Here is a 23698-nt window from a genome sequence, read left to right on the forward strand (position 1 = left end):
GCCTATGTATGGAGAAATATCCCCAACACCCTGTAAAGTTAAGCTGCATCACAAATTACAGCCTCAAAAATGTACTTCAACACATCTGTGATATATACTGTATATATTTTTAAAAAGGACTTTATCTCTACATTTTGTAATATTGAATTATACATGAATAGTTTTATATCCTTCTTTCTTACTTAAAATAAAAGATGATATATCGTTAAGTGTTGCCTCATAGTCTCTTCTGCAGGTAACATTCCTGCATCTACATTCACTGTGATAGAGAGTCACTTTCCCGTGGTACCTCAGTCTCCACCTCCCGCAGGTGCGCGGCGTTGACACACACCTGCACAGGGACTGGCACCAGTAAAACCAGACCACCGGCTCCACCTGATCAACTCCATGTATTCTGTAGGTAACGGAACATGGTCTGATCGACGACACGCGCCATGAATGTCACATGGGGTTTGCTGTCGGTTTTGAGTCTGGTGAGTCACACTGAGTCCAGGTGCTCGCCAACATCTTACTATAAAAACTGCTGGATTCGACGTTTCCCGGGTATTTTCATCGATATTGAGGAATCTCAGAGGAGGGGAGCGCAGATTTTGAAGTACTATCAGGAGGAGAGTGCGCTGAAATGCAGTCGGACCTGTTGCCTGACGAGAAACTGTGAGTGTCTCCATCCACCCAAAAATATCGTTGACCTAATGTGAAGAAGCTGCACCTGCGTGTCTCATCATTTGCGATGTATTCTTTCCTCCTCTTAGTTTCCTGTAATCTGGCAATTTTTCACTATGATACAACTCAGGACAACTGCTTCCACCTGCACTGTCCCAGCCTGGAGAGCTGCATCCTCAGCCACAGGAGCAACGCTGTTCTCTACAACATCACCAAGGGTAAACCCTTCGGACTGATCGGTACATTAGAAGTGTTTCCAGTCTAGTCCTGATCCCTGGTTACGACTCGGTGTCCCTCGGGTCATTTGACCATTGAAAACGAAACAAACGTAACAAAACAGATGCACTCACAGAAATGAAAATTATGAATACTGCACCAAAATATTCATATAAAATATAGAAGGCAATAAAATTGGAGTGTCCTATATTAGTCAGTCTCGTATTGACCTGCCACTAATTTGGAGTCACTTGATTAAGATTATTTACCAGAGGAAAATATTCTACAGTCTATGAAAAATGAAGGATTTTGCTCTAAAATGTTCATATCAAATAAAGGCCATAAAATGCAACATTAATACTAAATTCTGCTACTCGTTTGGGACACACAGAAACTGTTGAAATTCTTATTAAATTTTTTTCCCCCATAAATTTTGCATTGAAAATACACACATAAAACAGATGCAATATAACAAGAGCAGAATCTTATTTCTGTAGTCTAGCCTAGCGATTACATCCGGTATTGATTTAGACTCACCTGATGTGGAAGCTGTTTAAACTAAATTACTGAAAGGATTACATAAAATAAGTTCATTACACAGTCAAAAATCCAAAATAGGTTTGTAACATGAGAGGAATAAAAAAAACTTGGCATTAAGATGGGCTAGTCAGCTCAACTGTCCTGAAAAAATAAGGAATTTACAGCAACGTGTGAGACGGCAGCGGTTGAGAGGGAGCGCGTCTGGACTGGTTACTGGAACATTAGTTGACTCTGAGTGGATGAAACTCCTGGATCCTGGCTGACTGTGTTGAATAACCAACCGTACATGCCTCTATGCTGTATGCTACCACAAGCATTGTCCAAATGCTGTGATTAACATTTAGATAATACTTCATACTTTTCTCAGAAACACAAGTTTAGGCGCTTGTTTAATGATAGTGTTTTGATTTTTAATGACAATACTTGGAAATCTTTTTAAAATACAGGGACAGGACGATGAAGTCCCACATTTTCATTGCTGTCTGAGGTGAATTTCAGTCCATCAGACATTTAGTGAGATGGTACAGGAGTTTATTGTCTGACACAAGGGAGTACTAGCAGGAGTACTACACCCAGAGATAGAAGAGACTGACTACTGCATTACTTTGTGTCTCAGGTGTGGATCCTGACCTGCTGGTGTTTGGAAAATACTTCACCTCCAACGTCCGCGTGTTACCCTTCCACTACAGTCGTCTCAACGCCTCTGAGCAGCTGCCTGCAGACAAGCGCCAGTTCATTCATCCACCACCACCTGCTGCTTTGCCTCTGACTCCAACAACCACGATGAAATCCTCCACCACAGCAAGCAGATGGCTCACCACCACCGCTGCCCCGCAGACCCCCGGTCAGCCTGCCACTGCATCTGCCTGGTCTTCCTCTCCAACAGCTCCTCCAGCAGTCTTGGGAAGCCATGAACAACCAACCAGGCTCACCCCCATCACTTCTCCCACACCCAGCTTTACTACGCCTCCTGCTTCCACCAGTACCACCAGTACTCAGACCCCTCCAGCCTCCAGTCTGGAAGCTACGACAACAAAATCATCCACCTTCTCTCAGTCCACCAGCCTCACTGCTTCTACTTCCACAGGTCTTCAAGAACCAAGCAGCAAGCAGTACCCCAGCGCCACCAAGGGCACCCTGGGGGCAAACCACTCCGCCGGGAGTGAGGACACCTTGGTGGGTTTACGCCCTGGGTGGCATGTAGCTGCTGACACCTTGTTGGTGGCTGTGGTCCCCTGCATCACAATCCTGCTGAGCTGCTGTTGCTCCATCCTGCTGGTTCTGAGCTGTAGAGGTCACAGGAAGAGGATGGGTCGCTACCGCACATCATGGAGAGGGAAGAGAGGATCCATGCGGCTGATGAAGTACGCTCTGGTCCGAGAGAGCTGCTAGACAGAACACCTGTCCAGTTTAAAATCTTTTAACCTGAATGCTTTCAATGAGGAGAGGCAGGAGCTACGCAATAGTTGGTTTCAATCTTGCATTGTTTTTAATAGAAACTATCATTTTCTTTTCATCTGATGGGGATGGAAATTACTTTCAAACCATGCATTGAGGTTGCGGTAAATTCTCTTCATAGGTAGAAATACTTCACGATATGACACAAGCTGCCATTACTTTGCCATCACGATTACTTCCAAGAGTCCTAAATTGACCAAGTGAATTTTCATTTCCAGAAAGACTAATGTCAATTAGGCTGACTACATTTTGATGTACTTCAATGACTTGAGACATGTTTGTGGCAAACCGAAAGGACGTTAGCCAGATTATCTGTGAAGGCTTTAAGTGGATCTTAATGAGGCGTTACAAGCTAGAAACGCTTGCAAATTGTGGGGCTAATGATGGACTACCATTTGTGAAGCCTGCAGCCGTCTCGCGCATCTCCTCAGCGCATTAGGTTTCGAACCTAACGGTGCATGGACCACGGACTAAAACACTTTAAGAGAAGAGCAGCAGTACTTTTTCACAGCGCGCTCCTGAATGCACCTTTTCTACTGGGGGTGAATCTCCTCGCCCCGGCAGAGACGAGAGTGGGACGGAAGTAGAAACTGACTGAATGGGACTTTTATTCCATAAATGCTTTTTTCCAGCACGCACAAGAACATGACACGACTTCAAAGACAAAAACGCTCGTAGTCATGTCACGTAAATGTCATGTTTTTAATTTATGTATTGAAGACATAGAGACCCGATATCACAGTAGAATCAATGCTGGTAAATAAATACATTAGATGAAACCCTGGAGCTTTGAGTATCTTGTTGGAAATCAGAGCTGATGGTACATTTACTGGAATTTTTTAAACAAGTAATCCAAAGTGTTTTCAGAGGTGTAAGTCTCACTCATCTAAATATATTTGTACATTACAGGCTGAGTATTTTCTTGACAGCCTCCTTGTACTGCAGCAGGTTGCTCTCGCTGGGTCCTTCGTTCTTCAGCCTGGTGACAGAATCCTTATACCTCTGCACTTCTGTTCTTCCCAGCAGCTGTTCTCGTACTTCCTCGCCGTCCCCCTGCCCTGCTACTTTCATGCGTACTAGCGTTTCCAGGATATTGTTTTGGGATGGGCTGTTCTCCCAGCCGTACTCCTCCATATCTGCCACCGTCTTCTGAGCCTCCCAGGCCTCGGTTTTCTGAAGACAACAACATGTTGACGGTACGTTTCATACATAACACAAGCACTAAGTCACGCTGAAATATGAATAGCTAACTAAGGTTCTGGTTAGTAGTCTACTTTGGAACGCTGTGTGGAAACAGATGGAAAATATGGGTCCCCGGTCACCCCATCTTTGATGCTCCTCTCACAGAGATAGTATTACTCCATACGTGTTGCTCCGTCTAGCTGTCACCACCTTCCCTTTAGAACAATGTGCGTCATTGTGTAGCAGCTTAAAACAGGGCAGCAACAGAGCCAGGTGTGTGAGGGTAATGACCATCATTACCGCTACACATCTGATCCACATAACATCTCATCTGGATCCTGAAGTCCAGGCCCTCCAGAGTGAAGAGTTCTAGACACTTGAGAACAGACCGCTGGCAACTCCAGCAGTTTAAGATCGATGTAGTCGTTTGCGCACCGTCAGATTATCTCAGATGATATGAAGGAAAGTCTAGTGAGGTTACTGCTCTCTTACTGAACAACTGGTAAGGGAAGTGATACTGGACACAGAAGTTCTACATCTTATAGTACATTTCCTTCCACATTAGGGGCCGCTTTGAGCAACCAGCCCCAACACTAGCCTGGATTAGCACACACTGGAATTACCGACGTCCATCTCCCTAAGTGGGGGGATAAAAATCACCTTAGTGCCTGTTGACAACTGGCCTCTTTGAGGGCTACTGTTACAACTTGGACGTTACGCCACTCTTACAGCTCCCACCAGCCAGCTGGACAGGCACTGGGCCTTCCATTGTTTGTCCTAAAGGTCAGCGGACGACGTTCTGCGTCCTGGCTGCGTCCCCACCCCACCCCACCCCACCCCAGAGCAGTAAAAAAACAAAAACAAAAAAAACCTTCTTTTATAAGTCAGGATGGGAAAGGCTGCTAAATCCTGAGGTTGCACAATAGATGGACGTCATCTTGCAGCTGACGGCAGACGTTTGCGCTAGAGCACTTGGTGGAAGGCTTCTCTGATGGAGAATCAGTATCAGGGTCAACACTTGATATAGGAGGGTCTACTTCCTTCTGTCCTTCTATCCACCTCAGCCCCCCCCCCCCCCCCCCCCCCCATCTGCAGGGAAATGTCAAGTGGACAATGCTGTCGTTGGCCATTCTTCTGCCCATTCAACTCTTGATACTCTCCATAATGGACTCAGTTTCTCAATTTGCAAAGCACAAAGGACTAGAATTCCCCTGGGAGAAGCTCCTGGGCTGTGCTGCTAGCTGGATGCAAATGTCACCATAGGTGGACATGAGGGAGGCCTTTAGAAACAGTAATACACACACATTTGCATACTGTACCCCCCCCCCCCCACAAAGTATTGGATCTCTTTGTATGAACGGCACTGGTTTTTCCGATGAGGCTAAAGCAAATACAATGACTTGAGCAGCCAGTTCAACTACCTACCACTCACACTGCTACCAGAATGCTTTAACAACACTACATTTAATACACAATATTAATCAGAACAGCGTCAAGGCTCACTGTTTTGGATTTCTCTGTGATAAATTGGCCCCTAAATTAACACATTTAAATAATCAAATTACAATGAACGTGGCAATGAGTTAACAAATTGCTTTAAATATAAAATAATTAAAATTCATCCTAAATTGCAATAGGAGGAGAAAAGCTTTTTATTCTTCCTATTCTGTTTTTTGGAGTCCTTGGCGTGTTTGTTTAGTTGAAAATATTATGATAGAGTATTACATTTTTTTTCCTGTACATTCTTTCAAATATTAATATTTTTGATGTCCAAAATGTATGTATGTAGCAACCCCAACAAAGAAAAATTATATTTACCCAGGATTCATGGTAAAGCACAGTTAGGAGGTACATGGCGTAGTCGTGGTTCTGCCGTCTCAGTGGGCAGCTGGAAGAGAGAGAGATGGATGTTACTGACATCTATTCATACGAAGGCTGAGCAGTTTGAGTGACGAGTGTCTACCTGTCGGTTTTGATTGTGAGGACATCGGTATCTTGGCAGTATCTCTCCCCAACAAGTTTGACCATCTTCTTCTGTGCGTGCTCGTCCAGATTTAAACTGGACAGCTTCACCTTTAATGGCAACGCCAGGAAAGACGATAATCATGTGAACACGGCTTCTCCACATAAAACCTCTGATGCGTATGTTCTCAGAATGTAAAGACGGGGATACACACAGACAACGCCACTGGGCCAGATGTTTTTGCATTATGTAACTTATCTTGGATCTTGTGCTTTACAAAACCCCAAGACCATGTTTGTTATTTTTTTAACCCATGCAGAGATCTGACTGTTGATTATTCCACTACCGACTGATGAAATCGCAGAATTTATTATGCCGGGACCAAAGAATAACCTCTAAGCCCTGTGCGCAATGAAGAGATGGGGGGGGAGAAAAAAAAAGCAGATTATTCCTTGATTACATGTAGTTTTTCATGGTTCATGACTTCTACTGTTTGTAGAATGTAGCCTATCATGTTTGTGAAGGCAGCACTAGCGACACGGGTGCATGTATTCTGGGTAGTAGACTGAATGCACACAGAGGAGTTGCCTTAATAAATGTGCTCAAAGTGTGTGTTGATAAACTCAGGTAACCGAACAGGACTGTCAGGTCAGGATTTAATCAATTTCATTCAAATTTATTTAAAATATTGGACAGGAGGGCATCAGACTGCCTATTTGTTCCCAATGTAACTGTTAGATTTTCCTCTTCAATCTATCGTTCAGCCTAATCCCCTGGGATTTATGTCAGTAATTCCTACCTTGCTGATATTATCTAAGGCAACATGTCAGTGGAGCAGATGGCTGATGATTAATGATGAAAAATGACACATTTTTCACCTGGGGCAAGTTTTGTTCCAGACTAAAGGTGGCACAGACAGGGACGATTTCCGTTCTGAGGGTCCGAGTGAGACCTTTTTCGAACATGTAGAACCCCAGCAGAAAGAAAAGACGACGAGAACCACAAACTAAAATACTGCACTCACTTGTTCTGGAGTAGTTCAACTAAATGACAGGCTTTTCAGCTACGACAATAACTAAATCGTGTTTTTTAATCATGTTTAACAGTGGGGTGATGTCATTGATAAAACTTCAAAAAAGGTGGACTACACAAGGGTTTCAATGAACCTGAACAGACCTGTTTGTTTGTGTCAGTGACTCACATAGAAAAGCTAATTGATTTACATATTTCTGTATATTTTTATCCTAAATATTTGATATACTGTATTTCATGTCTACGCATGTGCCTGAGGGAGGCTTGTATGTCGATGGATTAGGGATAAAGGGGGATTAACAGAATTATTAAAAAGTACAAATATGTCCATGACAAAATATTTTGTTTCTTCACTCTGCAAGACCAGTAATTTTAACCAAAAACACACCGAGTACATAATCACAACATGCTTAAAGCTCTGAGCAGACATCATCAGGTCCGAGGTCACAGGAATGAACTCCTCGGTAGTTAAGTCACAGGGACATGATGTCATCTGGTGATTATGTTTCCCTTGTAAATCTCTAATCTCATTGTACATGTCAGGTTTCTCTGCACTAAACTTTCTATACATTGACACAACCCATGCCATGTTCATGCTGCGTAAAGAGAAAATACAGGTCACAAACTTTTCAGAGAAACGGAAGAAGAGAAAAAAAAAAACAGGACGACAAACACTCACTCTGAGATGAATAACACAAGCCTTGGGAGTTCTCATGGACGGGCCGGCAAACACGTAGTCCCTGCTTTCTACTTTAATGGGGAAGAGTTGGTCACATTTGGCGTCAGTGTCCAAGGCAGAGGGCCACTGGGTGCAGAAGGCTGTTGGCACAGAGAGACGTTCTTACATGAACTCAATTAACTCAGAAAGTAAAAGCAAATGGTTGCTTCGCTGCTTCCGAGATGAACGGGAAACTTACGTTTCAGAGCTTCGCAGTGTTTCTTGATAGCTACAGGTGTCAAGTGAAGAAAGTTTGGTATCTGAGAAATGATGAGCGAGATATTACACTGATGTCGCTAAAACATCAAAAATGTGTTTTACATTCCAAACATTGGAATGCAACACAAAGGAGAATTTTTATACTCAAGAAAATAATACTTAATCCAAGATGTCACATTTTTTACAAGAGGATAGTAAACAAAGTGAATATTTGGTAAAGACTGAGGGTTATCCGGAGTTATTTTTGGCTGGAGGGCCTGCTGTATAAACGAGAATGTCTCTGGCTGACACATTTCTGAGGAAACACAAATAGTGATCGAGCTACTTGTGTGACCAGCGTTACATCAACCCCTACCCCCTTGCACGACGCTGGCTCTTCATCGAGAATGGACAAGACAAAAGATGGAACCTATGACTGCGACCCCTCCTGTGGCAAATGGGCCACATATTCTACCCCTGCCAGTTTTAAGCCTCAGATTTAAGTCATCACACGTACTGTAATCATTGCATTCACAGCCCCTAGTGGCAGAGTGAGGACATTGGATCAGTATTCTTTGGCTGCACAGGCGAACAACTGGTGTGAAAGGTGAAAACAGAGGATCAGGCGGTGGCTTGAGTCCAGGTGAAGCAGCTGGCCTCTGGACACAGTGGCTCAGTAATCTGGCCACCGGGACAGGTCCATCGTGGCCATGCTGCAGTGCATCAGTACTGGCATAGCAATGACCTGGTCAGAATTAAAACTGGTGGGCAAATAGCAAGATACAGACTGGTACTGGTAGCCTACATGTACATGGCAGCCACTTAGTTGTAAACAGCAAAGGCACTTACACCTTTTGGGTGTGTTGATTTTTAACTAAACCAGGGCTTACGTCAGTAGAGCCGCATTTGTGCTGCTCCGACAGATGTTCTGCTCCCTGAATTAAGAACTTCAACCAGCAATCATACTGATTCTTATTCTTTAGTCCAATGCATGTAATGAGATCTGACCTTTACTAGTTCCAGGTTGCCCTTCTTCTCAGGAGCAACACCTCCCCTCACAGGGTAGCCCATCCTCACAGGTATGGGGATGGCAGTTGCTCGGAAGGGGATTGCTACTGGGTGCACCGTGGTCCAGTCCTGATCCACTGGCATCTTTACGGCCCTGGGTTCTGCCTCCTGATACCACAAACACAGATGACAAAGATGAACGCAGGGACAATTTCATCACCAAGATGACTTCCCTCATCACATTCCCTTTACATTCTCATTAGAAAACAAATATTTTTTTCTATTCAGCCTTAAAAAGTCACTTACCTTTCTGAATTTTCTGGCTGAGCCATGGCTGTCTTTTCTGCCTCTCTTTTGAAAACCTGAGATTGATTACAATAAGTGAGAGACCATGTTTTCTTTGACAGTAATACACAAACATACCCTTGAATCATAAACCCAAAACACCTAAATGTATTTCATGTCAGTAAATCTGCGCCCTGGCCCTGCACACACAAGATTAACCCATCCCAGGTGTTCCTTAAGGCTTAGTTGTCAAACTCCTATAAAAAAGTTACTGACGGACCAACATGTTTCCTGATAATCTCCTATTGTACATCAGTGTGTGCAGTTAAGTATGCATCACTTTAGCTCAATTGGCTTCATTTTCATTGCTTTGTACTCAAAGTGATTTGGTGTTGCCTTGTTCACTCATTCACGCAGGACTTAAGCTAGTCACCTTGTCTCTGAGGTAAAGACACTAAACATTAGAATATGGTTTTGCAGGTTACTTGGTTCCTATTTATTGTACGTTAGTCAGACCTGAGCTTCTCCTAGGAGGAGTTACAGTAACTAGGGCTGTCTGTGAGGTTCATACAACTTTTTGTTGATTAATTTGCAAATATTAGGCTATACATTCTCGTCTATTCACAATACGAAAAACAAACAGCTCTATAGTGACATTTTATAGTATATGTTCATCTCATATAAATTTTAAGCTTCTTAATTATAAATTATTCAACTCAAGACATTGCCCCATTTAATTCAACTACATACACTTGTATATTCAGGTATTTGTGGAAAAATACGCACGTTTCCCGGCCTCATTTAATAATCTTTTTTTTTCATAACCGTACGAACTCTGACATAACGTATTAATTATACTGAGTACCCCGAGACACACTCTTGTTTAGAAATTAAGACGAATCATTTACATTAATTCCATCCTTTTACGTCAGACGTTGTATACCAGGAGGTGGCCTTGGATTTATGCACTTAGCTTAGCATGCGGCTAGGACTCCGAAAACAGCGTGAACTACTAATTCTGACAGACTCACCTTGCCTCCCAGAGGGATTTGCAGACGCACTAGTGGCGTATGTCACCCTGCTGACTGAGCCCTGCAGCCCAAGACCAGCAAAATGTATTCGGGCTAATATCAGTAACGCTTTGCTTCTGTGCGTAGCCATGTTTTTGTCCCCCCACTTGCTACGGATACCAAGAAGGACAAAATACGTCCGTAGCAAATCCGTTAACACAAGTGATGCATGTTTGAGGCCCCCTACCGATATTCACCGGAACCAGTTTGTAAAATGTGATGGTCCTCAGTCAGACATGTTCAATAGATATACTTTTTTTGTTTTTTTTAAAGATAAAAAATCTGCATCAGTTATTTTGGTCGAAAGTAATGGCGACACACCCCCTTCCTTTTTTTTCCCCTTTTGCAGTTACAGATCAACTAGACATTATGTATCATAAGCCTGAAGCCCAACGGTCACCGCTTCGCCAGCTGCTGCTTTTTGAGACGTGTTGCATTCTCTGTCCTCGTAAATTTACACTCCCATTTTAGCTAGCTCTTTAGCATGTGTGCACAACAACGTAAGTATAGAGTAAAGCCGAACCTGTGGCTAGAACTGTTTTTGTTTTTTTTTGTTTTTTAACCAATGTCTTGGAGATACGCAACCGCGGAGATGTGAGTTCGAACAGTCTGAACAGTGTAAAAACATTCGTGCAGGTAGGTAATGCAGGTGTGTAGTTAAGTTTGCGAACGTGTTCAAACAGTAATTTTGTGGCGCTAGTTTGGGTTTGGATGTACATTTTGTTTAAAAAAACCTTTTAAAAACAAACAAATGTATTGCCATTAAATGACAAAACATAATATTTATGTTTATGCTGTCACTCAACAAACAAATGCATTTAAATGGACTCAAATTCAGAGATGTTTGATCAATATTTGACGATAACTTTATCAGTACGTTTGGTTTATTGTCGACAAGGTGATTACCTACGGTCCATTCCAAGTATCCATTAAATTCAAAGCACCATGAGTGACTACAGATTTATTCAAGCAATATTACCATTGAAGTGGAGGTATATCCAACTTTTAATCCCTTTTATTCACTGAATTTGTTTCCTGTTCATTAGTCTCTGTGTACATAGATAGCAAGTTTTAAATCCTGCAGGTTCAACGATTACAAGCCACTTGGCAATTTGTCGGTCCCTTGGTAGTGACGTCAGATTGGAGGATAAATGGCTAAAAACCAAATTAAAACTATGTCATGGTTCTGGTACATCTCGTACACCCTGTCATGTATTACATAGATACCAAAGAGAAATAATGCGTCATACAATAAGTCATACAATAAGTCATACAATAAGTCATACAATTTGTAATCATCTTGTACTGTTTTTGTTTTGTTTGTTTTGCATATTAAACAGTTGAGTTTACTTCTCCTTCATGTTAAAAGATATTGACAGGCGTTGCAGAACAAATACATGTTTTACCCCATTATGTTAGAACAATATTTATTTCTGTTTTTGCTGCTTCTTTTTGTACTGCGTTACAGTTCGCAGGGATGATAAAGCCAAATCTCCGAGGCGCCGTGAACGCAGCTACCGTCCAGAACGAGCTGCGATGCACTTCAAAGGAACAAGTCCTACAGACAGCCGCCGATTGAAGACTTGTGTTTTCAATGGATTTTCACTTTCATGTCTTTTTACCAGCTCCGGGTGAAAGTGTTTTGTTTGGAAATCTATTTAATTCATAACGGGATTTGGTTTTGTATATCTGTTTTTTTTGTTTTGTTTTTTAATATAGCAAAAGCGATAAACCCGTACTTGTCGCTTGCTTAAGAGATATTTATTTATTTGTCGCTCATCAACTTGACATGTGTTTGGGGTTTGAAAGGTAAGATGCCTCTGTAATTCAGAACACTGCAATTTGGCTCCAGAGGAAAACCCTGTCGCAGACATTCATTGATGCAAATATTGTCCAAACATTTGCCTGATTTTGCAGCTTCATTATAAATTCTGCAAGCTGTTCTTTTATTGACCTTTTGAGGGTTTCAATTAGTGGGAGCAGATGAAACAAGGGAAGTTCCCTTTTCTGTAAGAGGAGTGAATATGAGAATTTCTGTTTAATCGATATGCTGTCATCGGATGTTTCCAATCTCGCATCGCTTTTAACGGAAAGTCACACAATACTGTGTAACTCTAGAGTCCCGCAGCAGTCTTTGAATGTCTGACAGTTCATATTGTGTCTCATTACAGTGTACTTTTAAAGGTAGAAACTCTATCTACAGGAAGACAGCGGCGCATGTGGCTCCTGTCATCAGTTCATCCATAGCTGAGGACAGATACGCACAGGGGCGGCTGCCTTCAATTAGTCTACCTCTCTTGTCCCAGGAGATTTTTCCGATCCCTGTAGGCAACATCCAGCCATCTATCAGACACACACACTCAGACGCTGAACCACTTGCTTTGGAGCCACTGATTAATTGTTATTAGTCCTTAAGGACTACAAATGATGTGGATGTGGCAGACGGAAAAGTTGTAATGCTATCCACAGGTTTCTCTGTCGTTTCAGGACGTTATAATACCTCACGTTATCTGATGTGCACCGTTTTTTTTTTCTACAGCATAACTACCCTGCTTGATTGTACATAATATCCACATCCTATTTTAACGGTATTGTCATGTTTTATTGATTTCCTATAATAACCTTGACTGATCCTCAGGCAGTTGTTCAAGTAGCCCATGTTTTGGTAATTCATCATATCAAGAAGCTTAGGTTCTTAAAGTTCATCTTTTGACAATAATCTTGATTTTTTTTTTTTTTTTTTTGAGCCTCGAGCTTGCTTTAAAGGAAAACAGCTGAAATTGTTCAGGTGGCTACAAACATACACAGCTTTAGTCTTTCACATTTTTGTCTAGTTTCCTGATGATTAATCTTCTTTGATTTGACGTGGTCTGTGTAACTCTAAGAGAAGGTCACATTGTGGTTTACAAATTATTGTTGGCTGGTGAATGCACTGGATTATTCTCTTGAAATGTTTGCAGAGTGCTGTGTGTACGTTTCACCTTCCAAGATGGGAACCAGACAGATTTTAACCTCCTGTCAGGGTCGACGCGACATGATGCTGTTTTTACTGTAGAAAATCTTCACACAGAGAGGATGCCGGTGGAAATGGACTTTTCCTGACCTGCTGCAGCCACATTTGCTCAGATTTTGTTGTTGCTGTTGTTGTTGTTGTTCTAGGAATATTACGTGTCCCCTATAATTTAATGGCATCACTATTCACATTTACAACATTTGCAAAAGTTCATAGAAATGCCACTATTCTTCCCTACAGACAAACAGTCTCTTCCTCCCATTTCTCTCTGTAAAGACATTGATACCCATTCTGTAAAGGTACAAAGTAGGAAGTAGGACGATTACACAATGAAGACCTCTAATCGGTAGAAACAACCTGAACACAACAGGTCTGGGCTGCAGTTCAAAATTAGCATGCTGATGGGAATCGCTCTAAGTATTTGCAAGAATCTGCTACTTCAAAATAATCAGTGTTTCTGCAGTAATATTGAAATGCTAACAAAAGAGATCAAGTATCTTCTTTTGCACCAACAAACATAAAAAATCAGAAATTTTTGGAAATACTGTGAGCCAACAGTTCTGTTTTTTACCCAGTATGACTCAAATAATAAAATTGTAAAAGTAGTCTTAAAGTAGTTTGACCCTCTTGAAAGCATGTTACAGTTGTTTGTGGGTTTAATGGTGGTTGAAGTTGTACTGTGCCCAAGTCTTGTATTTTTCATGACTAAAGTAATGAGGTCCCATCTAAGAGAGGCCAAGGCTTCCTTTCAGTCACAGTATCTTCATGACTCATATCACTTCTTCAACTTCAGGAATGGACACACACGCAGCCCAGCAGAGAGACCACTTGTCTGCAGCGGGAAGTTAGCCCTTTCCTAACTTGGCCTCCGATCCAGCTGTGTTCTGCCCCACCAGCTAAATCTAAATCATCTAAGTCCATCTTCCAGGACAGCCCCTTGGGATTAAGTAGTCGAACCTGAGGGGCCGCATGGGTGAACGACGGGCGCACTCCTTCCACATGACGTGCCACGTGCAACGTGACTATGGCAGCAGGCTTGGGAACTCCTTCATAAGGTGCAGTCCCAACGGGTATGCAAGCACAAGCCTCAGCCTCAGCCTGGACCAGGAGATGGATGCTGACCAGTCTGCCTCCACTGCCACTATGAGTCCTGTCCCTCAGCCCCCTGCACCTGACGGAAGCCACTACTCTCCTGTTTCATTGGAACTAGACCCCACGGCAGTGAATAATGGATCAGGCATTCCCTGCTGTCCCACAGCAGACACAAAGGACCCAGCACTGCAGATCCTACACAGCCAGCCCTCTGTCACCTCTGTTCCGCCACCTCTCCCACGTTCGAGCTGGCTGCATCATCACCAAAAGGAATTCCACCGCCCTTACATCAAGACTAGCATGCAGGGGGATGTCTACAACTTCCTAGAGAGACCTGCTGGACTGAAATGCTTCCTCTACCACTTCCTAGTGTGAGTACCTCTTTGGGTCAGTCTGCTGATTGATTACGCACTACAGTTCAGTTTGAGATAGCTGGCGATACTCACAGATTGTCACAGTTTGATAAGCCTAAACTCAGTAGGCTGAATTGTAGAAATAAACACAATAAGGAGTGCTCAGGAAAAGTGGTCTTCCTGGAAACACTGCAAAATAGCAACATCACCTCTCTATCTTTAATGTCCAAACTTTACAGGCCTGAATAATCATACCCATGGTGGCTGTGTTACTCTGCATGTAAAAATATTTATGTTAAGATGCATGAAAGCCAGTGGACAGACAAGTGGATCTTCTGACTCCTGAGCTCTGTGTGGTGCCTGTTAGCTATCCCCAGTCCCTCTCTCGTTAATTACATTTAGTGCTGCTCCTTCCAGTATTAGGTTCTGGCTCCCAATAACACAAGTAGCGGTGTCTGTGGCCTGCTGCTGTCTGTCTGCGGCAATTTTAAGATAGTCTAACAGAAGCAGGTCAGTGCGATCTGGTCAACCACACCTCAACTACATCGAGGTGAGCTCACATCCCCTTAAAAAATAGCCTTCGTGAATCATTTCATTAAATGCCACTTTGGAACGCTGTCTCTCCTTAATTGGTGTTAAGACACTGCGAGGGTGATAGAGCTGGCGTGTGTTAGCATGATCTAATGCTTAAAGAAGACCGCGCTGCTAAGTTTAGATTTTGAGCTTTTCTTTCCACCTGTGCATCAAGTTGTGGACTATTTTATTTGCTGTCATTTATGTTGCATTCATGTGATGTCAGAGTTTTGGAGACAGGAAGTTGTTCCTCATAACTTTCTTGTCTTAATGAGCTTTTCAGTGGTGATGTGGGAAAATGTGGATGTTATAAAGATGATGTATTTTAATGCTCAGAGCTTTGATAGAAGTCGTACCATATTACACATATGTGATCACAAAAGGATATTCAATCCATGAATTAATTAGGAAAGTACTATTCACCCAACATTGCCTGTTTCAACATACATAGCATCAACTATAAAACATAAATCTAGTTGTTTTTAACTACATCTTTCACTATTTTTAGACTTTCACTCAAACCTGTATTTGGTACAAAATGTTTCCAAATTTGAGAAGTTATTTATGTCTGAGATGCTTGAAACCACACTAAATCATGTTCATGACAAAGAACACCCCGCTGCCATGTGATGAAAGGATCTTCTGTAAAGTATTCTACAATTCATTCCCAGACGTCACATTAAGCTGCATGGATTTAGACCAGATTAGATGAAAATGTGAATGATCGTAATAGAAGTTGTACTGAAATGCCTCTGGTGGTGCTGGCTTACGGTGAATCAAACTCATCCAGGAAGTAAATGTTTAATTCACACCATTTGTGAGGAATAATAGCATGAATGTTTGATCCACAGCTGTTGCGTGTCCCACTGCATCTACATGATTTACTGGAAATAGCCCCCCCCCCCCCCCTTCATAGTTTGGGTACAGTAAAAGCATGTTAATACCACATTCTGATCTGTCTGTTACCAGCTCACATTAATAGGATGTTAGGAGGATTAGTCCTGCTGCTGTTGCTTCTGTTTCTATACGTGCATCCTGAACTGGGTTGTTAATTGGCTGACAGACAGTTTTTCTATACCATGTTGTGTTTATACACGCAATCACACACACACAAACACACACACACACAGGCACACAAACAACACTGCTCAAGCAGAATGGAATGTCATTGACTTAAAAATTTTGGCCCAAAGGTCAAAGGACACGCTTAGATTTCTGTCAGCAGTTGAAATGCAAACTTTCAGGAAAACACATATTTTGACTACTTCTGCCAGGAGCGTCAACTACAACAGCAGCAGCAGTAGTTGTAGTATTCATTAACCTGTAAGTAGTCACAGATAAGCTCAATACTGTTGGTTCGTGAAAAACAGACTGCTTCTTTCAGAACTATCACCGAACACTAAGTGTACATTTTGAAACTTAATTTGAGATGTGTTCGAAGTTTTAAGAGGAGAGGAGGAAAAAAAAGTTGCATTAGTTAAGATAAATAGTTGGTTGATCTGGGTTACTTTGAGCATCATGTAGAACTTGATTATCAGTTTTCTCCCCATGTATTAACAGCATAAAGCGCAGCTCTGGCCAAGTGTAACCATGGCGACGCTTTCTGTCTTATGGCAACAATCTTATGTTTTCTTCAGCCTGTTCCTCCCAAATCATCCATCATCCACACGATAGCCTCCCAGCGTACGGTGCTGCACCTTAGTTGCTCTCAATTAAGAGTTTTGGCATAAACAAGATGGCATGTACTTTAGAAGAATCCTGTCTCGTAAAAATATTATCTCTGAAAGTCAAGAATGAATGGAAACCCTGGGTAGATTCTCTCCCTGACTATTTGTATGCGTGTTTTCTGTGCCTTGCATGATGCATAGCCCTACCCAGCAGTAATTGAGGCTCTAAAGTTCTCTCTCCTTAGAGGAGGGGGAACCCGAGCCTGTCTTTCATTTAATATTAAACCCTTTTGAATGATCCCGCTGACCCTCCTTTAAGTAACTCTTACTGGGGATGGCTATCGCTGGTGGCCCTCTATTCTCCTGGCCTCTTTAGAGATTGGCAGGGGAGAGGAAGACGATAAAGGAGGACACACACAAACAACACTCACTCATGTGCAGGTGGTTGCTTCATTCATCTCTTCCCTTATTATGCTCACACACACACACACCCACACACACACACACAAACACACACACACACACACACACACACAGAGGTGCAAATGTGATTTTAATGCACAATACAGTAGAAAGAAGTACACAAATGCATTGTCTCACAGACTAATTTATCTGAAAAATAAACCAATCAACAATCCGCCTGCATGAGCTGTTTGAGAACATCCCTCTAATCAGCAGCTACCATAACACGAGGAGACACTATGAATGGGACAGAATGGGAATGAAAGACCCCTACATACTGCGTGTTTCACAAAAAGCATATATTATGATATATTTGTTCAACTCCAGAGAAGACTGACTTGAGTCTAAAAATACACGCCACGGTCAGTTAACCAGAGTGGGTAGAAATCCCTTGGTCTTCGGGAAAGCATATGTGGACAGTGTGTCCGAAAAGAGTCTTATGCAACTGCGTGCAGACTCACTAGTACACAGACAACCTGTTGTAATGATCCCCTTCACATTTTGGCCACTCCCTTTGAGTCTTTTACATAACCAAAGGGAATAAATGTGTGTGTGTGCGTGCCATCATGATTCCTAAATGCCCCTCTCAGACTGCAAGCAGATTACAACCGTACCAGAGGTAAATGTTTGAATTCTGCGGAGACAGCAGTGTCTGAGCTGACAAGCCAGTCACACTCAGTAGTCTTTTCATTACCTGTGTTTTTAATTCCAGTGTTTTGGATCATTTAGGCGCTAACAGCCTGGTTGTAGTGGGGGAAGCATCGCACCTGTCAATCCTCGTGAAAACCCAGCCAGCCAGATGTTGACTGGAATATTTGGTTGTGTTGTGTGTGTTTATAACCAAACAGATTATTGAAATGAGTGTGGTGAATCCTCAGCTTTACCCTCCATCTATAGTGAGAAAACCTCAATGGATATCTGCTTCCAAGAGATTAATGTCTGAATCAAGTGTATTATTATATGGGTCAGACATCTTGAAGACGTTGGATTCTAAGTGACACATCAGCAGTAGGAAGTGTGGTACAACGTTTAAAACAAATTAACTAGCAACTCTTAGTGTAAAACTGTTGTTTAACCGTGAGAACAGAAGTTATAAACCTATTAAGGTATCTGTCCTGGCTCATGCTTCTCCTCTCTAACTGGCTGACTGAAATATGCATGTAATTTTCTTTCAACTTTTCCCACCTGATCCTTGGTTAAGCCTTGAGTGTGTGAATCGTAAGTCTTAATAATGATGAGATGGTCTTGATCTTGGATTTCCTTGTACTGTTTTGCCTTTGTGAACATATTAAAATATAGATCAGTGTTGCACCGATCAGAACAAAATGCTAAATATTAAAAATAATACGTATTTCATAGCTACCAACAAATTGATCTCAGGAGCTGATGAGTTTACACGTGGCTTTACTGGTAGTTAGTGTTGATTCTTGAGACAATTATTGTAAACTACAGTGTTATGATCGTGTGATTCTTCTATCTCCTTTTGTTCATCGTGCCCTCCAACCTGTGAGGAGATTTACATCTATTTTCCAAGTATTTGGTGGACAAGATGATAGCTTAGCCAGGATGGAATATCCATGTTTGTGGCTGGTGGCTGATGTGGTGTAATCCACCCTAAGCTCTTCAATGGATGGGACGGTGAGGGGGTCAGTAAAGAGGGCACAGGAGGACTGTTCTGTCTCTGACCATGCTTACTCACAGGGATGGCCTGGGATCTTTGTCTGATCCTCATTGTACTTGTTTACATCACACTTTCTTTGAACAGAAATCCCAGTGTTTAACCAACTCCACTTAAGCAGTAACACAGAAATACAAGACTTTGCATGAAATTTATACTTGTCTCTGACCTCGTTATCACTCTCCAAAGGCCTAAACCAAACTTAGCACAGTCAGTATTGGGGTGTGAGTAATGGGTGCTTGAGCTGAGCTGCACTCATCCGGTAGATGCTGAGGGACACTTATGACCTCACCGCTCATCAGATTGGACCTTGCTTCTGTAGGAGTGTCCCAGCTAATAGCTGCTGTGATGATTCCTCCGCACATGGACCACAGAGTTTGACTGCCACTAATTTGCTCCAACGTTGAAATTACTTTTAACGCTCATCCGCTGTGTTAACATCAGCTGAAGCCCGTTGTTTACCTGGGGGGGAGCCAAATTTAGCTATCAATCATGCTGTCTCCAATATTTACCTCATAGATTTTCATTGATGGTCACTGAGCCTCTATGAACGATGCTGATGCTTTTCATCGTAGGCGGATTTGAACCCTGCTAATCCAGTTTGTTTGTTAGATTCTGTGGCTGCAACTTATGCATACTGTTGTATTAACTGGCATTCCAAATATATAAATCAAAAAAGGAAAAAAAAGAATATTAAAAAAGCGTTAAAGGGGACCGCACAGATCAAAAATAAAATCAGCCTGTAAAATGAACATTTTCAATTTATGTGATAATATTTCCTAAATCTGTGGTGACTGAGCACGCCCACTTCATGACACAGTACATTACATTTAATACATGTAGAAAATTCAGCCTGCTTGTTTTGAACAAATGCCCCCAGTGATACCGGTTCTGTCTTCTTTGTTTTATTTTTCAGGTATTTCAGGTTCCTCCAGTTTGTGAGTCGAACACATTACTGATCACCACTTGCTGTGAATTAAACTTCTGAATTTATGTGTGCAAGCAAATGAAATTAGGGGTTTAACCAGAGGCCACCTTTCTAACCCTGCTTGTGTTTCCGATGCCTTTTTGCTGTTTCTGGCTCTCAAGGTGTTACTTCACCTGAGAAGTGTCATTTATTTGTTTTCCTCAGAAAACACCAGCCATATTTTCCCCTGCAAGAAAGCAAGTAGAGACCAACAACAGCAAAACTGTCCAAAACGTCCTCTGAGATGCGTCATCCAGTATAATCCATCTCTTTTTTTATCCAGCCATGTGCCCAGTAATCCACAAACATCGCAACTGTGAGCAAGTGTGACCTGGGAACACGCCAACTAGTCAAGCGTGATCACAGTCGATTGTACCGAATCCGAAGTACTCCACTTTGTTTATGTTTTGCTCCAATCAAAGTGTCTTTGGCGTATTAAGCACAAAGCTGGACGCAGAAGACTTGAGAGTCGCACAACGGGTTCAAGAGTTTTCCTGTTTTTTATTTAAGCCCCCATTTAGTTCAAGCTGAAAATATATGATTGGTGTAGGAGTCATGTAGGGCGGTAAAACATTTTTGTGAGTTGAAGACATGACAGAGTAGTTGAAAAGAAAATAACACTTTTTGTATGAAGTATCACTTTAAAAGTCCAAAATTCATCTTCAACCAAGTGTGTGTGTGTGTGTGTGTGTGTGTGTGTGTGTGTGTGTGTGTGTGTGTGTTGGCCTATCATGTGGGCACAGTGTATAAAGGTGTATGTCTGCGTTCTATATTAAGTCTAGAAGTGTGAACATGTCTCATTTGCGCTACTCGCACGTTTGCCAGCACATTTTCCCTTTTATCTATATTCAAATGCAGCCATTGTTGTCGGAGCTTATATTGGCTTAGTTTCACGGTTGATAGACAGACAGGGTTGGTGTTGCTCTGTGCTGTACTTATTTTAGCGAAGCTGGACAGAGCTGCAGTCAGTAATACTCGCTAAAGCCCCAGCTGTTTTGTTTTAATCAGATCCCAGGGGTTTTGGCCAGGCTAAATAAGGTTGGCTAATGGTTGTGAATGACACAGTCGTGTCGGCAGTGAACACCTCCCTGGACTGGCAGTCCATTAAGCTCAAGGATATAACATAAGGTCAATGCTACCTCAATCTTTATGGCTACAAAAAACAGCCAGACAGATTAAAAAAAAGCTGATCATCAGGGTGTGTGTTTTTTGTGTGTGTTTTTTTTGGGGGGGGGGTGGGGGGGTGGGGTTAAACTGAAAAATGTTGGTGTTAATCTACGCATCATGTAAAACTTTCAATAATGATAAACACTTTTAACAATAATATACATCCATTGTAGAACCACTTGTTACCACTTGCCCAGATTAAAAAAAAACAAACAAAAAACAATTACCAAGTTATTCTTTAGAACTTTATTATTGGTATATATGAGCTTGACATGTTCAAGTCCATTAATATCTGATTAACTGCTAAGTTACATATTTAAATGTTACAATTATGCATTCTTATATACTGATATTAGGCTATTGAAATGAAATCTTTTGCTTTAATTTCAAGTGGCTTTGCTTTTATTGCAACTGACCGAAAGTCAGCTGGTTGGATCTTCACCTGCCCGGGTGACTGAGGAGTAGGTTGGCTTGTTGCATGGCATCCTCCATCAGTGTGTGAATGGATGAATGAGGCAACAGTGTGAAGTGCTGAAAAATGATTCCATGTAGGGTTGTAGTGTAATGATTAATAAATCATGTGCCGTTAAACCATGAAACGGCACACTTTTACAAGTATTATCTTTATGTATCCAAGTTTTGCTTTACTTTATTACTTGTAAGAATGTGTTCAGTCCTTTCAAGCCCACAAAATCTGGAAGAGCGTATGCTATGATCCCAGGGAATGGTTGGGTTTATTTTGAAATATTAAAGAGAAAATAGGCCACAGCCTCGTGCGCAGTGGTTCGACCAGTGATTTACGATGTTTATTCTGCTGAATGTACAGTCTGTAATATCCCATGGATACTGCAGTCACTGTTATCCCTCCAAAACAAAGCAAATGTCATCGTCTCATGAGCTGAAGGAAAACACACAGATTACATGACCCCCTCAATGACCTGCACAACTATGACATCATATTTATGCTTATTCTAATAACATGATCTCATTTCAACACAAGGGAAATAGGTTTTCAGTTGACTTCACCTGCCCTTTGTGCTCCGTCTGCTCTTCCCATTAATACCATTGCCTGAGTGTTATAATACGCTGCTGTAGTGTCAGTTTCAGTCCTTGCTGTGCTGCGGCGAGTTTAGAATGTTCACTGTAACTATTTTAAAATCATAGTGGTAAAAAGCTTCAAATGACCTTTGGCTGTTTTTGGTCTCATGAATTTTATTGTCACATAAGTAAAGGAACTGACCAGTCACCTAGAACAATCAGAATAGATGAAAGGGCTTCTTCTGTGTCGCCAAAGATTTTAGGTGTCATCGTCAGATGTTTTTTAAGTATTTCAGAAAATCTATAAGGTACAGGTTGATTGGCCCACTGATGAGCTCTGACTTCATTTAACGACCAAACCCTCCTCGTCTGAAAGGCCTCACTCCTCCATTCTTTCTAACAACCAGCAGGGGGCGAGTTGTGTGTTTGCAGAAAGAAGTATGATTACATGTAAGTCTATGAAAAGACATTTTAATCATTGCCTCAGTAAATGATTTCTAAGGAAAGTTAACTTGCATGAAGTTGAGTAAGTAAAACTGATGTTTGCCTTTGACCTCAACATTCTAATATGCACCTGGTTGTCTAATTAAAGGCTGGTTTGTCAAGGAAACACATTTCTTTTTGTTAAACCCTCGCAGTGTGATGTTGATACACCAGGAACACCGATGCAACTGCACTAAACTGGACAGAATTATGTCACCTTGCTCAGCCTCTGAGTATATGATCTATGCATCCAAGGTGAAACCAAAACATTCAGCTTTTACAGCTTTTCAGTTTAGATTTTTTTTAACAGAATGCAAAATGGAGTACGGCATCTGTGTGTTTGTTGGGGGGCGGGGGGGTCAGTAATCCTGATGGAGTAAAATCACTGTCCCATCTGCCTAATGTGTCACAGTCAGTGTGTAAAGGGAATCCTCCCCAGTAGTACTTTCCATCACCCCAGTTGCTCAAGGGAGCAGAAATGAGCAAGATGCTTTATTTAGAGCATAACTTGTAGTCTCTTGTGTTCTTAAAATGAACTGCTGGAACCTGTGGATGTCCGGTATTTGGCCGTGTTCCGCCGGGCGTCTGATTCACACACCCATGTCTTTTTTGGCATCCTTAATTTAACCTTGTGACCTACTGTGCTGGAGCCTCAGTAAATCAAACATTTGTGATCTGTTCTTTTCCTGCAGTGTGGGCTTACAGTTTTCATACATTTTTCTAAATGTTACATGAATAACAATAAACAACAGACACTTACATAACCCTTTCAGCATATGGCATGTAATCCAGTACACAACATCAGAACACATCCTCCGCTGTGTGTTTTTAAAGTGCGCTTGATCATGATGGTGCATGCAAACACTCATAGT

At 41.9% G+C, this 23698-nt stretch overlaps 3 protein-coding genes across 7 annotated transcripts in view; 2 read left to right on the plus strand and 1 right to left on the minus strand.

The window, feature by feature from the left end:
* Positions 1-346: 346 nt before the first annotated feature.
* mansc4 (MANSC domain containing 4) lies at positions 347-3712 on the plus strand. 3 transcript variants are annotated; one of them, XM_086209498.1, is made up of 4 exons: positions 347-654; positions 753-881; positions 2036-2401; positions 2507-3712. In XM_086209498.1, exons 1-4 carry the CDS (start codon positions 435-437, stop codon positions 2809-2811), a joined length of 1020 nt encoding a protein of 339 aa, XP_086065624.1. In that variant the 5' UTR covers positions 347-434; the 3' UTR covers positions 2812-3712. The 3 variants fall into 3 exon arrangements, with proteins under 3 accessions (XP_086065624.1, XP_086065622.1, XP_086065623.1); XM_086209497.1 differs by having other exon boundaries at positions 348-654; positions 2036-2410; positions 2507-3711; XM_086209496.1 differs by having other exon boundaries at positions 2036-3711.
* On the minus strand, positions 3554-10683 carry mrps35 (mitochondrial ribosomal protein S35). Its single transcript, XM_086209499.1, has 8 exons — positions 10295-10683; positions 9285-9340; positions 8979-9146; positions 7972-8032; positions 7734-7873; positions 6023-6132; positions 5878-5947; positions 3554-4050 (listed from the first exon to the last, which is right to left on the minus strand). Exons 1-8 carry the CDS (start codon positions 10422-10424, stop codon positions 3781-3783), a joined length of 1005 nt encoding a protein of 334 aa, XP_086065625.1. The 5' UTR covers positions 10425-10683; the 3' UTR covers positions 3554-3780.
* Positions 10684-10864: 181 nt separating this feature from the next.
* The window catches only part of kcnq1.2 (potassium voltage-gated channel, KQT-like subfamily, member 1.2), a 158051-nt gene continuing 145217 nt past the window's right edge, over positions 10865-23698 (plus strand). For all 3 annotated transcript variants that reach the window (XM_086209500.1, XM_086209502.1, XM_086209501.1), the window contains exons 1-3: positions 10865-10969; positions 11802-12142; positions 14140-14809. In XM_086209500.1, coding sequence (XP_086065626.1) covers positions 14316-14809 — 494 coding nt within the window. In that variant the 5' untranslated portion in view covers positions 10865-10969; positions 11802-12142; positions 14140-14315. The remainder of the gene's footprint in view (positions 10970-11801; positions 12143-14139; positions 14810-23698) is intronic.

Source organism: Aulostomus chinensis, chromosome 7 (assembly GCF_037954235.1).
Source record: "Aulostomus chinensis isolate RoL2024-O1b breed Wild chromosome 7, RoL_Achi_v1.0, whole genome shotgun sequence".
Lineage (NCBI taxonomy): Eukaryota > Metazoa > Chordata > Actinopteri > Syngnathiformes > Aulostomidae > Aulostomus > Aulostomus chinensis.